Raw genomic sequence first — 17674 nt, forward strand, 5'->3', positions numbered from 1 at the left:
CAGACCCTATAAGGCCAGGGAGCTGAGAGCAAAGCCAGCTGCCAGCTGCGCCACTCGTCACTCCAGGAGACCCTCACACGGTCCAGGTGAGCATTGTCGGGGTGAGACCAGCCTGCAGGCAGGTGGGTTTCAGGGGACTGCTCGGGGTTAGGGGTGGGGGCAGGAGGCCCGGGAGCCCCCGTTCACACACCCTCTCTGCCTCCTTCCAGCCACTTAGAGGATTACCATGTCTGCACAAGAAGAAGGAGGCCGGGAGGCCCCCAAACCCAAGGGCAAGGTGAGGGCAGGTGTGGGAAGGAAAGACTCCAGATGGGGCCTGGAGAGCCCCCAGATCCATAGAAAGGTGACCTCCACATCCTGGGGGCTGGAGGGGCTTCCTGGGTGGGGTAGGAGGGCTCTGAGGGCCATGGGGCCAATCTTCCTTCCAGTCCCAAGCCGGAGGGTGGGGGTGGGGGGATGAAGCAAACCTCAGCTTCCCCCCACCGCTGGGTTACCTCAGCCCCTCCCCGGGCCTCAGTTTCCCCATTTGTAAAACATGGGCCGTGGAAAGAACAGGTCTTTGGAGATTCAGAGGATGAGTTTTTTCCTATGTCCACGGGAGGCAGGCTGAATCTGCCCATTGCCCAGGTGAGGAAACCGAGGCCCAGAGGGGCTGGGATGCTTTCCTGAGGTCACTCTGGAGCAAGGGCCCAAGGCGGTTTGGGAAGCCAGGCCCATCTGATGCTCCCCTCACCCTGCCTCCGCCACAGCCTGGCCCTACTCACGTTGTCCCCTACCCTATGCAGACCCTGAGCAGCTTCTTTGGGTCCCTGCCTGGCTTCAGTTCTGCCCGGAACCTAGTGGCCAACGCCCACAGCTCAGCGAGAGAGGCTCGGCCAGCCGCCGATCCCGCAGGCGCTCCAGCCCCCGAAGCCGCCCAGCCCCAGGCTCAGGGTGAGTGGCCAGCTCCATGGGAGGCAGGGGCTCTGGGGGTGGACCCCAGCACTGGGACTTCTTGGGAACGCTTTGTAAGCACCTGCGGCATCTCAACAGACCCTACAAGGCTGGCACACTCCTTTAGTGCCAGAGGGAACCGAGGTATAAACAAGGAAGGTGAGTGGCCCAAGGCAGTACAGCCAGCAAGCCTGGGGGTGTGGACGCGGCAACGCCTCCTCCCGCATTCTCAACCCCTCCTTCACCTTCCCTCACCTCGTTTCAGATGCCCAGAGGACCAGGGACTGGGCATTCTGCATGTCTAAGTTCATCAAAGATTTTGATCCTGGTTTCAGAGAGGAGCAGTGGCTTCCCTAGGGTCACACAGCCTGGGGGGCTCCCCTCTCTCCAACTGCTCATGCTCAGCCAAGGTGCCTGGGGCAGCCCCAGCCCCAATGCACACAGAGAGGCTGGTGTAGATGAGACCGATCTGGGGCGGGCTGCCCGGGCTGAACCCTGCTCTGGGCCCGGAGCCCCAGGCACCTGACTTCTGCTCCATATATCCAGGCTCGGCAGGCAGCTGCCAGCTGTGGTGGGGGTGGGGCCGGGTGAGGCCCCGACTCCTCTCCCCACAGCCTCCCTGGGTGTGTGTCCAGCACCCAGGACCCAGGCAGAGAAAACTCCAGAGAACCCCTGTTCCAGAAGACTGATCTTGGGGGTTAAGGAAGCCCCTGGTGTAGCCAGTGATTAAGCCAGGCCCATGGCTGTGGATGTCACCTTCTGCTGTCCCTGGCAGGGAAGCTGGACATTCCTGACCTTTCAGGCTATGCCCACTGATTGTGCAATGGACACCAGGGTGGCTGTCCTCCCTGGGTTGCCTGACTGGCTCTTGTCCCCACAGCGGCCACCGACTTGGAGCAGACGGCCAGGGGGACAGAGATGCTGTCGCCTTCAGACAAGGTGAGAACGGCTGGCAGAGCCTGGTCTGATGGCCTCCGCCTCCCTCTGGGGTACCTCTTCCCAGGATGTTTAGGTTCCTGACAACTGGGGGGTGGGGTGTCATAGGCCCAGGAGAGAGCAGACACCCCTCTGTGTCCTGCTGTGGGAACCCAGGTAGTCTTCCCCCCTTAGCCTGTTTACACATCTGTGAAATGGGTGCAGTACCACTTCTGCCCAGCACAGTAAGGCTCCACATGGCCTAAAGACCTCCACCCCTGGTTCTGTGCCTAGCACGATGTTGAAACAGTGGTGATTCACTCGCCACATGTCAGGCTCTGGGCTAAGTGATTTAAACATGCTGCTTAATAGTCTTCCCAACCACCCTGGAAAGAAGGGAGTGATAGCCCTCTACACAAAAGCTGAAGCACAGAGAAGCTAAGCCATCTACCAAAGGTCACACAGCAGGACATGGGAGCGTAGGATTTAAACCTTGGGCCATCAGAGGCTGAATGATGGCTGACGCTGCATCTCCCCTCTGCCCTGGATTAAAGGGGATCACCCCTGTTACCATGTGCCCAAGGCTAGGGCAGGTGGAGTGGCTGATATGAAGGCCACAGCAGGGGGACGGAGCCCTGATACAACGCTTCTGCCTAGCACGTGCCCTACTCTGGAGTCTTCCTTGACTCCCCTCTGCCTTCTGCTTAGCCAGATCTGAGCACCTTGGAAGGCAAAGGACCCCCGGGCTCACCCTCTGGCCCAAATTCAAACAGCCTCCGGCAGCTGAGGGCCCTCCTCATTTTCTCATTCCTTGCTCTCCACTCCTCCTCACTCACATTAGTGGAGAAACTATGACCTGCAAAGTGCTTCAGATGCCTTGACTCATTTCCTCTGCCAATCTTGGAAAGAGGCACTATTTTGTTTGTCTTTTTAGGGCTGCACTTGTAGCATATGGAGGTTCCCAGGCTAGGGGTCCAATCAGAGCTACAGCTGCCTGCCTACACCACAGCCACAGCAATGCAGGATCCGAGCCACATCTGTGACCTACACCACAGCTCACGGCAATGCCGGATCCTTAACCCACTGAGCAAGGCCAGGGATTGAACCCGTGTCCTCATGGGTGCTAGTCAGGTCCGTTAACTGCTGAGCCATGATGGGAACTCCAGAAAGAGGTGCTGCTTTCATCACTTTTCAGATGAGGCCCAGAGAGGGGATGTGGTTTGCCTGAGGTCACACAGCCAATGTGGTAGAGCTGGGATTCGAACTCAGGTCTCTGTGGGCACAGAGCCCAAGATGCCCTCCTGAGATGATGCTGGGCAGGAGGCAGGGGGTGAGAATAACACTTCCGGGCTTCTCAACCTGAATAGTCTGGCATGACACAGGGCTGGGTCAGCCTCTCGGGGAAGTGGCTGTCCAGAGCCTTGTGGGGTGTTGAGCAGGATTCCTGACCGCCACCCACTCAATGCCAGGAGCCCCCTCTCCCTGCAGCTATGACCACTACAAATGTCCCCAGACATGGCCCAGTGTCCCCTAGGGGGCAGGGCTGCCCTGGTTAAGAACCCCTGAAGTGGAAACAGCACATTCATGGTTGAACCTGAGTGGCGGCTACCCTGAGGTCCCCACAACCTTTCAGCACGCTGGACGGGCTAGAGAAAACTGCCCTTTGGTAGGTCAGAAATGACTCGAGTTATCAACAAACACCTATTTGGTATATAGTTGGTCCTGTAGTTCTCCAGTTATTACTTTTCTAAACATAGATCCCCTTCTTTTACTTAAACATGGTTTTGCTTGTTTGTTGATGAGTTTGATTGTTTGTTTTTTGCTTTTTAGGGCCATACCTGTGGCACATAGAGGTTCCCAGGCTAGTGGTTGAATTGGAGATATCGCTGGTGGCCTATGCCACAGCCACAATGATGCGGGAATCCTAGCTGCATCTATGACCTACACCACAGCTCACAGCAACATCAGACCCTTAACCCACTGAGCGAGGCCAGGGCTTGAACCCGCATCCTCACGGATACTAGTAGGGTTCGTTACTGCTGAGCCACAATGGAAACTCCAAATTTTAAGAAGCATTTGCTCTCTTCAAATTTCTCCCTGTGATGGGGAAACCAGGCTCAAAACTTGCCACTAAGATTAAGCAAGACAAAGAGAACATGTAACTCAGCAGCTAGGTGAACCCAAGCCATGGAGGGAGGGAGGCTGGGGTGGGAGGTGAGGTTCCTTGCCCCAGGGCCCACCAGGGATCAGGTGGAGGAGGTCTGGGTGGTCAAGTGGCTTTCAACTTTCCGCTTGACCATGAGTGTTCTTCCTCATCAGGTGATCTCTGGGGCCAAGGACATGGTGTGCTCCAAGATGACCAAGACCAAGGATGCCATCTCCTCTGGGATGGCCAACATGGTGGACACAGCTAAAGGCGTCGTCCAGGGAGGCCTGGGCATGACCCGATCCACGCTCACAGGCACCAAGGATGCTGTGGCCAGTGGGGTGACAGGGGCAATGGGTGTGGCCAAAGGGGCTGTTCAGACTGGGGTGGACACTACCAAGACTGTCTTGACGGGCACTAAAGACGTCGTGTCCACGGGACTCACTGGGGCAGTGAACATGGCCAAGGACACAGTCCAGACTGGTGTGGACACCACCAAGACTGTCCTCACTGGCACCAAAGAGACCATGTCCGCTGGGCTCACTGGAGCCATGGGTGTGGCCAAGGGGGCTGTCCAGACTGGCATGGATACCACCAAGACTGTCCTCACTGGCACCAAAGAGACCATGTCCGCTGGGCTCACTGGAGCCATGGGTGTGGCCAAGGGGGCTGTCCAGACTGGCATGGATACCACCAAGACTGTCCTCACTGGCACCAAAGACGCAGTGTCCACTGGACTCACAGGTGCAATGAACGTGGCCAAGGGGGCTGTCCAGACTGGCATGGACACCACCAACACCGTCCTCACTGGCACCAAAGATGCAGTGTCCACTGGACTCACAGGTGCAATGAACGTGGCCAAGGGGGCTGTCCAGACTGGCATGGACACCACCAAGACCGTTCTCACTGGCACCAAAGATGCAGTGTCCACTGGACTCACTGGGGCAGTGAACATGGCCAAGGGCACAGTCCAGACTGGCGTGGATACCACCAAGACTGTCCTCACTGGCACCAAAGACACAGTGTCCACTGGACTCACAGGTGCAATGAATGTGGCCAAGGGGGCTGTCCAGACTGGCGTGGACACCACCAAGACCGCTCTCACTGGCACCAAAGATGCAGTGTCCACTGGACTCACAGGTGCAATGAATGTGGCCAAGGGGGCTGTCCAGACCGGCGTGGACACCACCAAGACTGTCCTCACTGGCACCAAAGATGCAGTGTCCACTGGGCTCACTGGGGCAGTGAACATGGCCAAGGGCACAGTCCAGACTGGCATGGATACCACCAAGACTGTCCTCACTGGCACCAAAGACACAGTGTCCACTGGTCTCACAGGTGCAATGAATGTGGCCAAGGGGGCTGTTCAGACTGGCATGGACACCACCAAGACTGTCCTCACTGGCACCAAAGATGCAGTGTCCACTGGACTCACTGGAGCAGTGGGTATGGCCAAGGGGGCTGTCCAGACTGGCGTGGACACCACCAAGACTGTCCTCACTGGCACCAAAGATGCAGTGTCCACTGGGCTCACTGGGGCAGTGAACATGGCCAAGGGCACAGTCCAGACTGGCGTGGATACCACCAAGACCGTTCTCACTGGCACCAAAGACACAGTGTCCACTGGTCTCACAGGTGCAATGAACGTGGCCAAGGGGGCTGTCCAGACTGGCGTGGACACCACCAAGACCGTTCTCACTGGCACCAAAGATGCAGTGTCCACTGGACTCACTGGAGCAGTGGGTATGGCCAAGGGGGCTGTCCAGACCGGTGTGGACACCACCAAGACTGTCCTCACTGGCACCAAAGATGCAGTGTCCACTGGGCTCACTGGGGCAGTGAACATGGCCAAGGGCACAGTCCAGACTGGCGTGGATACCACCAAGACTGTCCTCACTGGCACCAAAGACACAGTGTCCACTGGACTCACAGGTGCAATGAATGTGGCCAAGGGGGCTGTTCAGACTGGCATGGACACCACCAAGACTGTCCTCACTGGCACCAAAGATGCAGTGTCCACTGGGCTCACTGGGGCAGTGAACATGGCCAAGGGCACAGTCCAGACTGGCGTGGATACCACCAAGACCGTTCTCACTGGCACCAAAGACACAGTGTCCACTGGACTCACAGGTGCAATGAACGTGGCCAAGGTCACAGTCCAGACTGGCATGGACACCACCAAGACCGTCTTAACCGGCGCCAAAGATGCCATGTCCACTGGACTCACTGGCGCCATGGGTATGGCCAAGGGGGCTGTCCAGACTGGCGTGGACACCACCAAGACTGTCCTCACTGGCACCAAAGATGCAGTGTCCACTGGACTCACAGGTGCAATGAATGTGGCCAAGGGGGCTGTCCAGACTGGCATGGACACCACCAAGACCGTTCTCACTGGCACCAAAGACACAGTGTCCACTGGTCTCACAGGTGCAATGAATGTGGCCAAGGGGGCTGTCCAGACTGGCATGGACACCACCAACACCGTTCTCACTGGCACCAAAGACACAGTGTCCACTGGTCTCACAGGTGCAATGAACGTGGCCAAGGGGGCTGTCCAGACTGGCGTGGACACCACCAAGACTGTCCTCACTGGCACCAAAGATGCAGTGTCCACTGGACTCACAGGTGCAATGAATGTGGCCAAGGGGGCTGTCCAGACTGGCATGGACACCACCAAGACCGTTCTCACTGGCACCAAAGACACAGTGTCCACTGGTCTCACAGGTGCAATGAATGTGGCCAAGGGGGCTGTCCAGACTGGCATGGACACCACCAACACCGTTCTCACTGGCACCAAAGACACAGTGTCCACTGGTCTCACAGGTGCAATGAACGTGGCCAAGGGGGCTGTCCAGACTGGTGTGGACACCACCAAGACCGTCTTGACCAGCACTGAAGATGCCTTGTCCACGGGGCTTTCTGGGGCAGTGAATGTGGCCAAATGGGCTGCCCAGGGGAGTCTGGACACCTCAAAGGCTCTCCTCATGGGCACCAAAGATGCCATGTCCACTGGGCTCAACAGGGTAGGGAACCTGGCCCATGGAGATGTGCAGACTGGTCTTGGCACCATCCAGAACTGGTTACCTGGTCCCCAGGATGCCATTGCAGGTGGACTCGCCAGTTCTAGGGCCCCAGACAAAGAACAAACCCTCCCAAACCCTCCCGAGGCTCTGTCCTATGAGGTCTCCAGGCACCCGGACACTCTCTGTGCAGGCCTGGAGGTTGCTGGGGAAGTCACCACAGGCACCAAGGGCCTTGTGTCAGCCGAGGCGACATTCATCCAAGGGGCTGAACTGGGCAAGGAGGAGGCAGGACATGGAGCCACTGCTCGTGCCCACGAAGGAGTCCAGGGCTTTGTGACGCTCCGGGATGAGTTGGAGGAACTGGGGGAGATCTTCCAGCCCATGAACGCTGAGGAACAAGGTGAGAACAAGATGGCTGGTCCCAGCTCTCAGGGGGCTGGTCAGCTATACAACCCGTGCCCCAGTGCCAAAGGGACCTCTTGGGTTGAGCAACCCTGTCTTCCCTTGCAGCTCGGCTGGCTGCCTCCCAGTCTGGGCCGAGGGTGCTTGCAGCTGACCAGGGCAGCTACTTTGTGCGTCTGGGCGACCTGGCCCCCAGCTTCCGTCAGCGAGCTTTTGAGCATGCCCTGAGCCACCTGCAGCACGGCCAGTTCCAAGCCAGGGCTGCACTGGCCCAGCTCGAGGATGCCTTCAGACTGGTAAGAGCCTTCCCCTCCCCAGCCGTGTGTGGGGACTCAACAGACATACTCAGCATGAAGCAGACACTGCCTATTGGCCATTAAGACAGCCATGTGTCTGCTCTCATGGGACCAGGTACTTGCAGTCAAGAATCTTGGGGGTGGGGTGTGCAGAGATGCGCTGGGCTGGGCAGGAGCATGTCCCTTTGAGCCAATTTGTGCAGAGTCGGGGAAAAAGGGACCACAAGGACAGACAACGACCTGAGAATAAGCTAGGTGTGTGACAAGGCACTAAAGTGTGGCCACAGCAGGGAGGGTAAAGTGAAGGGGGGGACAGGTTTGGGGAGCCCACGCAACCTAGGTGGGGTTTAGTGATGCAAGAAAGGGCCCAATGGAAGGTGACTTGAATGCCACCCTGGGGATAGGAGCCGGGCTAGCGCAATCTTGCTCTCTGGCCACCCCCTGCTTGCTTCTGGCCCAGGCTTCCACCCCCACAGCACCGCCGACACTCACTCCTTGTGGAAGTGGGGGCAAGCCTGTGCGCAGTGGGAAGTTCAGCACCACCCTGTCTCTGGCTACTGTCCGGGAACATCTGTGGTTGTCACCCTGGGGGTGCTCCTGGCATCCAGTGGGTAGGGGCTCCATACCCCACAGCATGCAGGATTGTGAGCCCCGAGGAGTGACCCGATCCAAGAGGTTTTATTCAAAGAGGTCACTCTGGATACTGTGGGGAGGACTGGCCACAGGGCTCATGGACCAGAGCCGGGAGATGAATGAGGTTTGTGCAAAAGTCCTGGCACATGCTAATGGGGCCTTGGGAATAGCGCTGGCAGTGGCGAGAGGCAGTTGAGTTCTAGATGTGTTTCAAAAGCAGAGCTGCCAGGGTCTGTGGCCAGGCTGGATGTGGGAAGTGAGAGAGAAAGAAGACCCTATGCGGCATCGGTGACTTTTAGCAGGGGACACTTCGAGATGTCAGGTAGGTAGGTAGAGAGTGATAATTAAAAGCTTGTTCTTGGGCGTTCCCATTGTGGCTCAGTGGTAACGAACCTGACTAGTATCCAAGAGGACAGGGGTTCAATCCCTGGCCTTGCTCAGTGGGTTAAGGATCTGGCATTGCTGTGCTATGGCACAGGCTGGGGGCTACAGCTCCAATTTGACACCTAGCCTGGGAACCTCCATATGCTGAGGGTGTAGCTGTTAAAAAAAAAAAAAAAAAGAGCTTGGTCTTGGACAGGGTAAGCTGTAGATGATTAGCAGGCTTCCTGATGGAATCTACTGCAGGGGTGAGAGCCAGAGCAAGGAGGGCGATATTTGGAGTTGATATTTGGAGTCAATATTTGGTCCATGTGCCACCCCCTCCCTAGCTCTTAGGTGGATAAGAAATGTCAGTGGGCAGTGAAGGGCTCCATTTTTTTCTTTTTTTTTTTTTTTTTTGGCTGCACTGGCAGCATGCAGAAGTTCCCAGGCCAGGGATCAAACCCACGCCACAGCAGTGACAATGCCAGATCCTTAACCCACTAAGCCACAAAGGAACTCGGTTGGGGGGGGTCCTATAATCCAAGACCCAGAAAGTGAGGAGGAAAAGGTCCCGACAGAGCTCCCACCCAAGGGGGGAGGTAAACAACAAAGAAACATGCTAACTCGACAACGATATGCCTCTGAAAAGAGTAATAGCTATCTGATTTTTTTTTTTTTTTTTTTTTAGGACCGCACCCACAGTATATGGAGGTTCCCAGGCTAGGGGTCGAATCAGAGCTATAGCCGCCAGCCTACACCACAGGCACGGCAACGCAGGACCCAAGCCACAGCTGTCACCTACACCACAGCTCACAGCAATGCCTGATCCATAACCCACTGAGTGAGGCCAGGGATCAAACCCACAACCTCATGGTTCCTAGCTGGATTCGTTTCCACTGTGCCACGATGGGAACTCTATTTAACAGCTATCTGATGTGGAGGGACTGGGGGCCACCCCAGAGGAGGAATGCTCTAGGCTGAGTGGGTAGCATGTGCAAGGGCCCTAAGGCGGCAGCATGCTGGACATGGCTGGGGGAAAAAAAATGAGGCCAACGTGTCCTGAGCGGAGAACATGATGGGGGTGTTGGCAGGTGATGAGATCAGATGAGTGCCAGGCAGACCACACAGGCCATAGTGAGGGGCTGGATTTGGTTCAAAGGTCCCTGGGAGACGTGAGAGGGTTTTGAGCCTGGATGTGATGTAGGACCACTGACACTGTGCTAGCTGAGCTCCCAGACAACTTCATGAGGAATGTGGATTATTGCCTCTTTCCATGCACCATCCTGGTGCAATTGGCTGTGTACCTGAGGCCTTTCCACCATGCCACGGGCAAGGGGGACATGAGGCTCTGGGCCAGGCCCTTGGACTGCCACTCCAGGGAGAGAGTAAGGGAAAGGTCTCTGCCAAGAAGCCATCACATCTCTACTGGGCTCTCTCTCTCCAGATTGAGAAGCCCCAGCAGGCTCCAGACCAGCAGCCATTGCCAAACCAGGATCTGAGCAGCACGGTGGAAGGAGCCGGTGGCCAAGAGGTGCGTACAAGGGGACCAGCGCTCCGGCCCCTGCCTTCTCCTCCCCTCCAGCCCCGCTCACCTGGCTCCTTCTGCCCACAGGTGCCAGGCACTGGGGCTCTGTCCAGGGCCTGCGGCCTCGTCCAGCAGCTCCATGTGGCCTACAGCACTCTGGCCTCCGGCCTCCAGGGCCTTCCCGCTGAGCTCCAGAGGCCGGTTGGGCAGGCAAGGCACAGCCTCTGCAAGCTCTACGGCGTCATCTCCTCGGCCGCCTCTGTAGAGGAGCTCCCAGCTGAATGTCTGGCCCGCAGCCGTGAGAGCGTAGGCCAGGCATGGCAGGGACTGGAGCAGCTGCTGGAGAGCGTGCAGCACAGCCCCCCGCTTGGCTGGCTGGTGGGGCCCTTCACCCTGCACCCCGGTGGGCAGCAGCTGTAGGAGCCCCTCCCCTGTCCTGAGCCCTCGGCCAAGCCTTCTCCCCGGCCTGAAACCAGCTCCAACCCCCCAGAGCTCCGGCTCTAGGCCTGCCTGCACCATCCACCTTCCTCTCCCAGCATAGCTGGCCCTGCTCCTGGCCAAGGAGCCCAGGGCTGCTAAGACCCTTTTGACAGGGGGCCTTCGGCTGAAGACCTGCAGCACGCACTCCAATTAGGAAATAAGAAGTGGAAAAGAAGCCTGTCTCGAAGTTTCTCTGCTCAGCACCCCCACTAGAGCCCTTTTATCTTTCACTTCTGCGGGGTCTTCCCCCCCAAGTCTGAGCCCTTTAGCTACCATCCTCGCAGTGGTCCTGCTCCTCCAGCCTGGGCTCCAGGCAGCTCCATCCTCACTCTGAAAGCATAGTCACTCAGCAAACAGCTCATATCAAAAGGTACTAGAACGTCACCATCATCCTGAAGCAGATAGGCTCCCACCATCTTCTGCCGAGCCCCATGTGGCCAAGAGGTTTGTGCAGGTGAAGCTGCTGCAGCCACCACCCGGGAGCTGGCACTGACCCAGCCTGAGGACTAAGCGAGTAGGCAGGGGATGAGAACAGGTCTCTTTCCGCAGCAGCCTGCTTGCCTGCCAGCTCCGCCCAAGGTGATGGCTGATCACAACGATCCCAGAGCAGAGGTTCTCGGGTGCCCAGGGCAGAGGCTGCCAATGAAGGAATAAAAGGGCTTCCTCACAAGGGACAGGGCCCTGTGATCAAATGTGCCCTGCATGTGTTCAGGTTTTGGTCATGTGCTCCAGGCTGGAGGCCAGGGGCTGGGATGGCGGCCACTGGACAAGGCTGGCTGCGCTCTCCCTGATCCTCAGGGTGACCTGCGAGGTGGGGCCTCGGCAGCGGCGGTCCATTCCCCAGCTCCTGCCCCCTGGGGCACCTGAAGATGCTGGGGGAGCTGCTGCATCAGAAGGCCAGCAGCCCGAGCCTGGTTGGGCCCCCACTTCCCAGAGTCCCCATCATACCAGCAACCCCCCATCTGGTTCTCTCCGTGCCAGAAGGCTTGAAGCACCCTCTCTTCTCAGAAATGAGGAGGTACTCAGAGCTCCTGGATGGATGGGCCAGCTCTCACCAAGAGTCACCACAGCTGCCAAGGGCCCCAGCCGAGGTGAGACCCTGGGGACCCGTCCGAGAACTCTCCCGGCCCTTCCCTCCTCGCTCTCCATCACGTTCCATCATCAGAGGTGGCAACACTGGAAACAGTTGTTCACAGAAATCAAGCTCAGCGACAACCTCAAGGCCAATCAAACCAAATGGGGAATGCCAGGCCCAGGATGTCCTACCACACCCTGACCTCTCTCTCAGCCGGGACAGGGGGGCGCAGCCAAGGCCAGGACAAGGGATACAGAAGGAACCACTGTTTAACCAGCAACTGATGTGTGCAGGTGCCATGCACATCGCCCATCTGAGTCCATGTGACGGGTGAGAAGCCCAGAGTGGGGGTGCCACTCACCCTCAATGTCTACACTCTCTGAATGTTAAGGACAACAGAAGCCTATAGAACACTCCTGGCCTGAAGACCCTGAGTTGGGGGCCTCTGGGGCTTTGGGTCTGGCCTCGGAGTGTGTAGGGGGGTGCAAGAGCCACCACAGCCTGCGTACGAGCAGGAAACGGTAGACCCCATGGAGTGAGGCAGTGGCTGCAAACAAGAGAGCAAACCACAGCCTTCTTTGGACATGGTAAGTTGAGAGGTTTTCATTCCTCCTTTTGAAAAGGCCTTGCCCCACTCCCACTGCCTGCCAGCCTGCAGGGCCAGGAGCACCTTCACAACCAACTTCTCATTCATTGTTAATGGTGACCCGATGGCTTAAAACTCTGTCCCTGGATGGGCCCCTGACAGCCTGCCAACCAATAACACAAGAAACCAAGTCAATAAAAGCGACGTTTTTCATTAAAAAAACCCTTTATAGTCATTTCATGTTGGTTGGAAATCACAGAAATTAGGCAGGAAAAAAACCCCAGGGGAACAAATACAAACGAATAGCACGGGGTCTCCCCAATAGTTCTCTGCTCCCTGAGCGCCGCGAAGGAGCTGGGTGAGCCTCGGGGCACCTGTGTGTGGGGCGGGGCCTGGCCGCAGGCTGCCCAACTCAGCTGTCCTCGTCATCCAGGGACTCCGAGTCCATCCGCACCCGCTCCTTCCCGGGCCCATCCAGGTCAGGGCCCTCCCGAGCGCTGCTGGCGGAGGACAGCACGGGCAGCAGTGAGCAAGCCGCTCTCCTGTATCCCTCCTACTGCCTTCAGAGCCCCGACACTCACACGCGCTGCCCAACCGTGCCCACAGCCCCACGACAAACAGGTAGGTCCCACCATGCTCCGCATGGCCAGCACCAGGAGGAAGCCACCCTCCCAGGGCAGCTCTGAACTCAGAATCCCTCAACGGAGCTCTGGGGCTCAGCCGAAAGGGTTGGGGTGTGGGGGCAGAAGTCCCTGCGGCCCTTTCCCCAGTGGGAGCCACTCAGACACAGGATGCCTTTTCAGGAAGATGACACTTACTCGTTGTGTAATGGGTCTTCGGAGGAGCCGCCCCCTGGCCCCTCCTCTGAGTTCTGTCCTTCCTCCTGCTCCTTGTCCTCTGGGCTCTCCCCCTTCTGGGATGTGGCCTCGCCATTCACGGGGGCTGAGAGATCTGAGGGGAGAGAGGCTTGTGGGACACTCTGGGGCTGTCATCGGGGGCCTTAACTCTGCCCGGGGAGAGCAAGCAGCAGGCAAGCTGGTTTGGGCCAGGGATCCTGAGGGCCCTCGATCCACTACTGCACCTGCATCCACCTCCACCCCTGAGCCTCCAACACGTGGGGACAGCTGGCTGCCTACGGTTCCTTTCTCCAGCCAGCCTAGGCCCCCTGACCACACAGCCTGGAGGGAGGGGCCGTGGGCAGCACAGGAAAAAGCCTGGAACAGACATGAGGAGAGATGCCCCCCCACCCCTCCCTCGGGCGGTGGTGGCTGCGGCTAAGCCGTCTCAATGCCAACCTGAAGGGCTGCTCCAAGCATCTCTCATAGGACTGTGTGACCCTGGCAGGAGGGAATGCCCTCCTGTCCCCCTACAGATACTGGACCGGCTGGAGACACCCTTTCTCCTCTAGGTCCATGTGTGGCCCTGTCCTCCCGAACCTCCACGCAACAGCCCATGCTGGGTCCACGTGCACACCTGGCCACGTGCACACAGCCTCCTATGCTGCTGGCTGGCTCTGAGGCTCTAGAGTCCCTGGGCAGTGGAGGGGTGTGTGGGCCAGGCGCTAGCTGCCTTGGGGACACAGCCAGGCTGCACAAGTGTGCCACCAGGATGGCGCCACCTGAGCTGTCTGGGGAGGAGCTCTGGGCTCTGCTCAGGACCCGGACGGCTGCTCTGCTCCTCCTGCCCACTCCTCACCAGCGCTCGTCTTGTCCTCCACTCTCTCTGTCGGGGCCTCCTCTCTGACCAGAGCCTCGTCGGCCTTCTCCACCTCGGCCCTCTCCTTCTCTGTCCCGGTTCTGGTGGCCTTCTGGATGGCTTCAATCTTTGGTCCCAGGACCCGAGACTTGAGCCGGGTGTAGACCTCTGCAGCCTTCTCCATCACCTCCTTGTTGGCCTTGTAGCGGCGGATCTGGCCCACCAAGAGGCCTGGCTCAGGAGGTGCAGCCACCTCACGCCCTGGCCCGAGACCCTCCCGTCACCACCACCCCTGGCCCTTCCATGAGCACGGCTTCCCCCTCACTGACCGAGGGCTACTCTGGCTGGGAGCCAGCTCCCCGAGCAGTCCTGCACCCCTGCCACAAGCCCCTCAACCCCTGGGCTCCCACTGTACCTTTTTCAACGTGGCCACCACATCTGTGTTCTTCTGGAGGATCTGTGAGGTCACCTGCAGGGTCCCTAGTTCCTCTAATGCATTCAGACACCTCTTCACATCCTGCAGGACAAGGAGAGCAGTGAGAAGGGACAGCACCTCACAGAGGGGGTCCTGTGGGCCCGATGGGGCAGAGCAGGACATGCCTGGGCTCTCCCTGCAGGGGAGGGCTGAGTGACAGGGAACCCTGGGACGGTGAGAAGGCTCTTGGGGCCTCACATGGCACCATCTGGTGGGGATGCAGAGCACTGCACTCAGGAAGCCAGGCTGGGCCCTCAGCTGGTGGACGGCCTCGTGCACGAGGACCTTGCCCCACATACCCTGTGGAGCCTGGATTTGCCTCAGTTTCCCAAGACTTCTCAGGAAGTTCTAGTGGTAAGGGGGCGGGGGGGCCTGACGTGACCTCTGCAACCTGAGGAAGGTCTCACCGGATTGTCAACCTTCAGGGCGAACTTGATCTCGCTGTGCAGCTTCTGAAGCTTCTCCTCCACGGAAGGTTCTGTGGCCAGGAGAGAAGGCAATGTCCAGGCCTGAGCAGGGTCCTGCAGTCCCAGGCCACGCGTGCTCCCGCAGCCCCTCCCGGGAGATGGCCCCAGCACCACCCTGGTGGCAGAAGTGAGCTCTTCCAGAATGGTCCCTCCTCCCACCCAGCAACCTCAGGCTACAGCCAGGCAGGGTTGGGCAGCTGGTCCCTTACCCTTCTTCTTCTCAACCTTCCGGTCAGGCGGGAACCCTTCTGACCGCTTCCGGGTCCGTTCCACCTTCATGGCCCTGTGAAGAAGTGTGCCTTAGATGGCCCCTGACCAACATCCCCGCAGCCATCATCCTCCCCATGGGGGGCAGAGGACCTGTGGGGGGACCTGCACACGCTGTGGAAGGAAACCTTCAGGAGGCCCAGGAAGCTGGAGGAGCCTCAGGGCCGGCGTGAGCTGGTCTCGGGCAGCACCCAAGGGAACCAGAGATGTCAGCATTTCTTCTGGGTCTTTCCAGCAAACAATGTAAAAGTCCAGAATGCTTTTTTTTTTTTTTCCTTTTTAAACAGGAAGCGAAGGGTCAGTGGCTAGTTAATGCAAACCCCAGTGCATGAGATATTAAAAATGGTGCTCCTCGAGTTCCACTGTGGCCCAGTAGGTTAAGGATCTGGTGCTGCCATAGCTGTGATGTAGGTTGTAGCTATGGCTGGGATACAATCCCTGGCCTGGGGACTACCATGTGCCTTGGGTGTAGCCCAATAAAAAAAAAAATTTTTAATTAAAAAAAAGGCACTCCATTGTGATGCTCCAATTTAGCAGGCATGTCACCATGGTACTCTGGCCGCTCCATTGCAGGCGAGCAAGTTCATTCATTCCTAGATGAGCTTCCACATAGAGGGGGGCATCTGGGAGATGAGCTCCGGCCCCCAGCTTGGCGGGATCTGGGGACAGTAGCCCATCTTCGGCACTGTTGATATCTGGCCAGGATAGTCTCTGCGGGGGGCTGTACATGGCCCCCTACTCCCTGGATGCCAGGAGCATCGCCCATGCAATAGTCACAGGTATCTCCACATGTGCCTGGGTGAGAGGCCTGCACTACAGGAAGAACCGCAGTCCTGGGCCCCAGCTCCTACACAATCTGATGGGGACCCAAGATCTGACATGTCAATGGAATCCATCTCCAAGACTGAATTCCCGTGAGCTATGGGGGCCCCTGGAGGGATGCGGGAGGAGAGGCAGTGTGGTAACAGACCTGGCTCGGGGCTTCTCCTCGGAGCGCCCTCTCTTCTCCTTCTGGCTGGGTCTCCTTGCGGGCTCTGTGCTTTGTGGTTGCAACTTCTTAGTCGATTTCTTCACCTGTGGCAGCCAGAGCAAGGGAGGGGCTAGAGGGATGGGCAGTGTGGGGTTGTCCCGGACCCCGCACTCCCTGCCACCACCTTTGCCTGATGGGAGTTGGTGGAACAAGCAGGGATGGGATAAAGGACCCCGTGTCTAGGGCATCTCCAAGCAGCAGCTTCTCTGGCCTGGAAAGGACCACCCAATGGTGGGATGGCCCCAATGCACACCTCTTGCCAAGCAAGACACTTCCTGTACCAGGGAACTTGGTTCCCCTTTTGTGACAAAAGGGAGAGCAGTGGGTGGAGAACAAGGCAATGTCCTGCTCTCCCAGCCCCTATCACATGAAGTCCTGGGCTCAGTCTAGAAGGTGATGCTTCTGGGAGCTCAGATTCCTGAACTCAGGCTGGACTGTGAGCCCCATGAGGACAGGGAGCTGACAGGGCTTCATTGGCACACATGTTAACGGTCACCCCCAACATTCACCCGAGGCCCCCCAGCTACTCCCATGCTCACCCCACAAGCCATTCCCCCTCAGCCCCAGAGCACCTGCCTCTCTGCCCACAGCCCTCGAAGGCTTCATCTCCTTGTGGATAAAAGCCCAAGTCCTTCCCAGGACTCACAGGGTCCTGCACCACCTCTCAGCCCTCCCCTCCTCCCTCTCCTCCCCTCGCTCACTCTGCTCCAGCCACACAGGCCTCCTCACTGTTCCTCCAACACACAGGCAGGGTCCTGCCCCAGGGCCTTTGCACATGGTGTATGGAAAGCCTCTCCCTCAGATTGCCTCTTAGTTCATCTCACCTCATTCAGACCCCTCACCCGAACGAAGCCTTTTGGGTCTACCCGATTTGAGATGGAAACCTACCCACCCTACTGGCTCATACCCCTTGGCTTCATTTCCTTGGCAGTGAACACTCTGGACCACACCACACAGTCCCCAAGCCGTCCACTGTGATGGACCGCTGCCAGCCTCCCTCCCTTGAGGGGCTGGGAGTTGCTGCGTTTCCCCAGAACATTACCTCTCTGTCCAGTTCAGCCTCCGGCTCAGAGTCAGAGGAGGATTGGGGGCCACGGCCACGGCCCTTCCGGCCTCGCTTCTTGACAGGCTCATCGTCGTCCTTGAGCTCGTCGCCGCTGCTGCCTGCACTGCCCCCCTGGGTGGCCTCCCCACGCTCGCGCTCACGCCGCCGCTCCTTCTCCTCCTTCTCCTGTTCCCGCAGCCGCCGCAGCTCTTCCTCCTGCTCCCGCCGCCGCCGTGCCTCCAGCTCCCGGCGCCGCTCCTCGTCCCGGCGCTTCCACTCGCTGATGCGGTCCACCTCATCGCTGTCGCTGGGGGTGCA

General features: G+C 58.4%; 2 protein-coding genes across 11 annotated transcripts in view; one reads left to right on the top strand and one right to left on the bottom strand.

Annotated features, from left to right (window-relative positions):
- Positions 1 to 12600, top strand: PLIN4 (perilipin 4). Of its 8 annotated transcripts, none has more exons than XM_047777456.1 (9): positions 1 to 86; positions 210 to 277; positions 786 to 933; positions 1814 to 1872; positions 4168 to 6243; positions 6541 to 7417; positions 7528 to 7715; positions 10156 to 10242; positions 10324 to 12600. In XM_047777456.1, exons 2-9 carry the CDS (start codon positions 227 to 229, stop codon positions 10654 to 10656), a joined length of 3819 nt encoding a protein of 1272 aa, XP_047633412.1. In that variant the 5' UTR covers positions 1 to 86; positions 210 to 226; the 3' UTR covers positions 10657 to 12600. The 8 variants fall into 8 exon arrangements, with proteins under 8 accessions (XP_047633412.1, XP_047633416.1, XP_047633411.1 ...); XM_047777460.1 differs by having other exon boundaries at positions 4168 to 5764; positions 6557 to 7417; XM_047777455.1 differs by having other exon boundaries at positions 4168 to 5055; positions 5353 to 7417.
- The window catches only part of HDGFL2 (HDGF like 2), a 25306-nt gene continuing 20215 nt past the window's right edge, over positions 12584 to 17674 (bottom strand). For 2 of the 3 annotated variants that reach the window (XM_047777463.1, XM_047777461.1), the window contains exons 9-16: positions 17354 to 17663; positions 16252 to 16355; positions 15224 to 15297; positions 14955 to 15025; positions 14488 to 14589; positions 14073 to 14286; positions 13196 to 13328; positions 12584 to 12877 (exon numbers count right to left, since the gene is read on the bottom strand). In XM_047777463.1, the coding sequence (XP_047633419.1) occupies positions 12790 to 12877; positions 13196 to 13328; positions 14073 to 14286; positions 14488 to 14589; positions 14955 to 15025; positions 15224 to 15297; positions 16252 to 16355; positions 17354 to 17663 (1096 nt within the window). In that variant the 3' untranslated portion in view covers positions 12584 to 12789. The remainder of the gene's footprint in view (positions 12878 to 13195; positions 13329 to 14072; positions 14287 to 14487; positions 14590 to 14954; positions 15026 to 15223; positions 15298 to 16251; positions 16356 to 17353; positions 17664 to 17674) is intronic. The other variant, XM_047777462.1, reaches the window with a different exon arrangement.

This window comes from Phacochoerus africanus, chromosome 4 (assembly GCF_016906955.1).
Source record: "Phacochoerus africanus isolate WHEZ1 chromosome 4, ROS_Pafr_v1, whole genome shotgun sequence".
Lineage (NCBI taxonomy): Eukaryota > Metazoa > Chordata > Mammalia > Artiodactyla > Suidae > Phacochoerus > Phacochoerus africanus.

Bases quoted from the DNA above. Each gene is read 5' to 3' on its own strand.
- PLIN4 (XM_047777452.1), top strand. From the start codon at position 227: ATGTCTGCACAAGAAGAAGGAGGCCGGGAGGCCCCCAAACCCAAGGGC. The intron at 934-1,813 runs GTGAGTGGCCAG...TTGTCCCCACAG, and splicing joins CGCCCAGCCCCAGGCTCAGG to CGGCCACCGACTTGGAGCAG. The intron at 10,243-10,323 runs GTGCGTACAAGG...TTCTGCCCACAG, and splicing joins AAGGAGCCGGTGGCCAAGAG to GTGCCAGGCACTGGGGCTCT.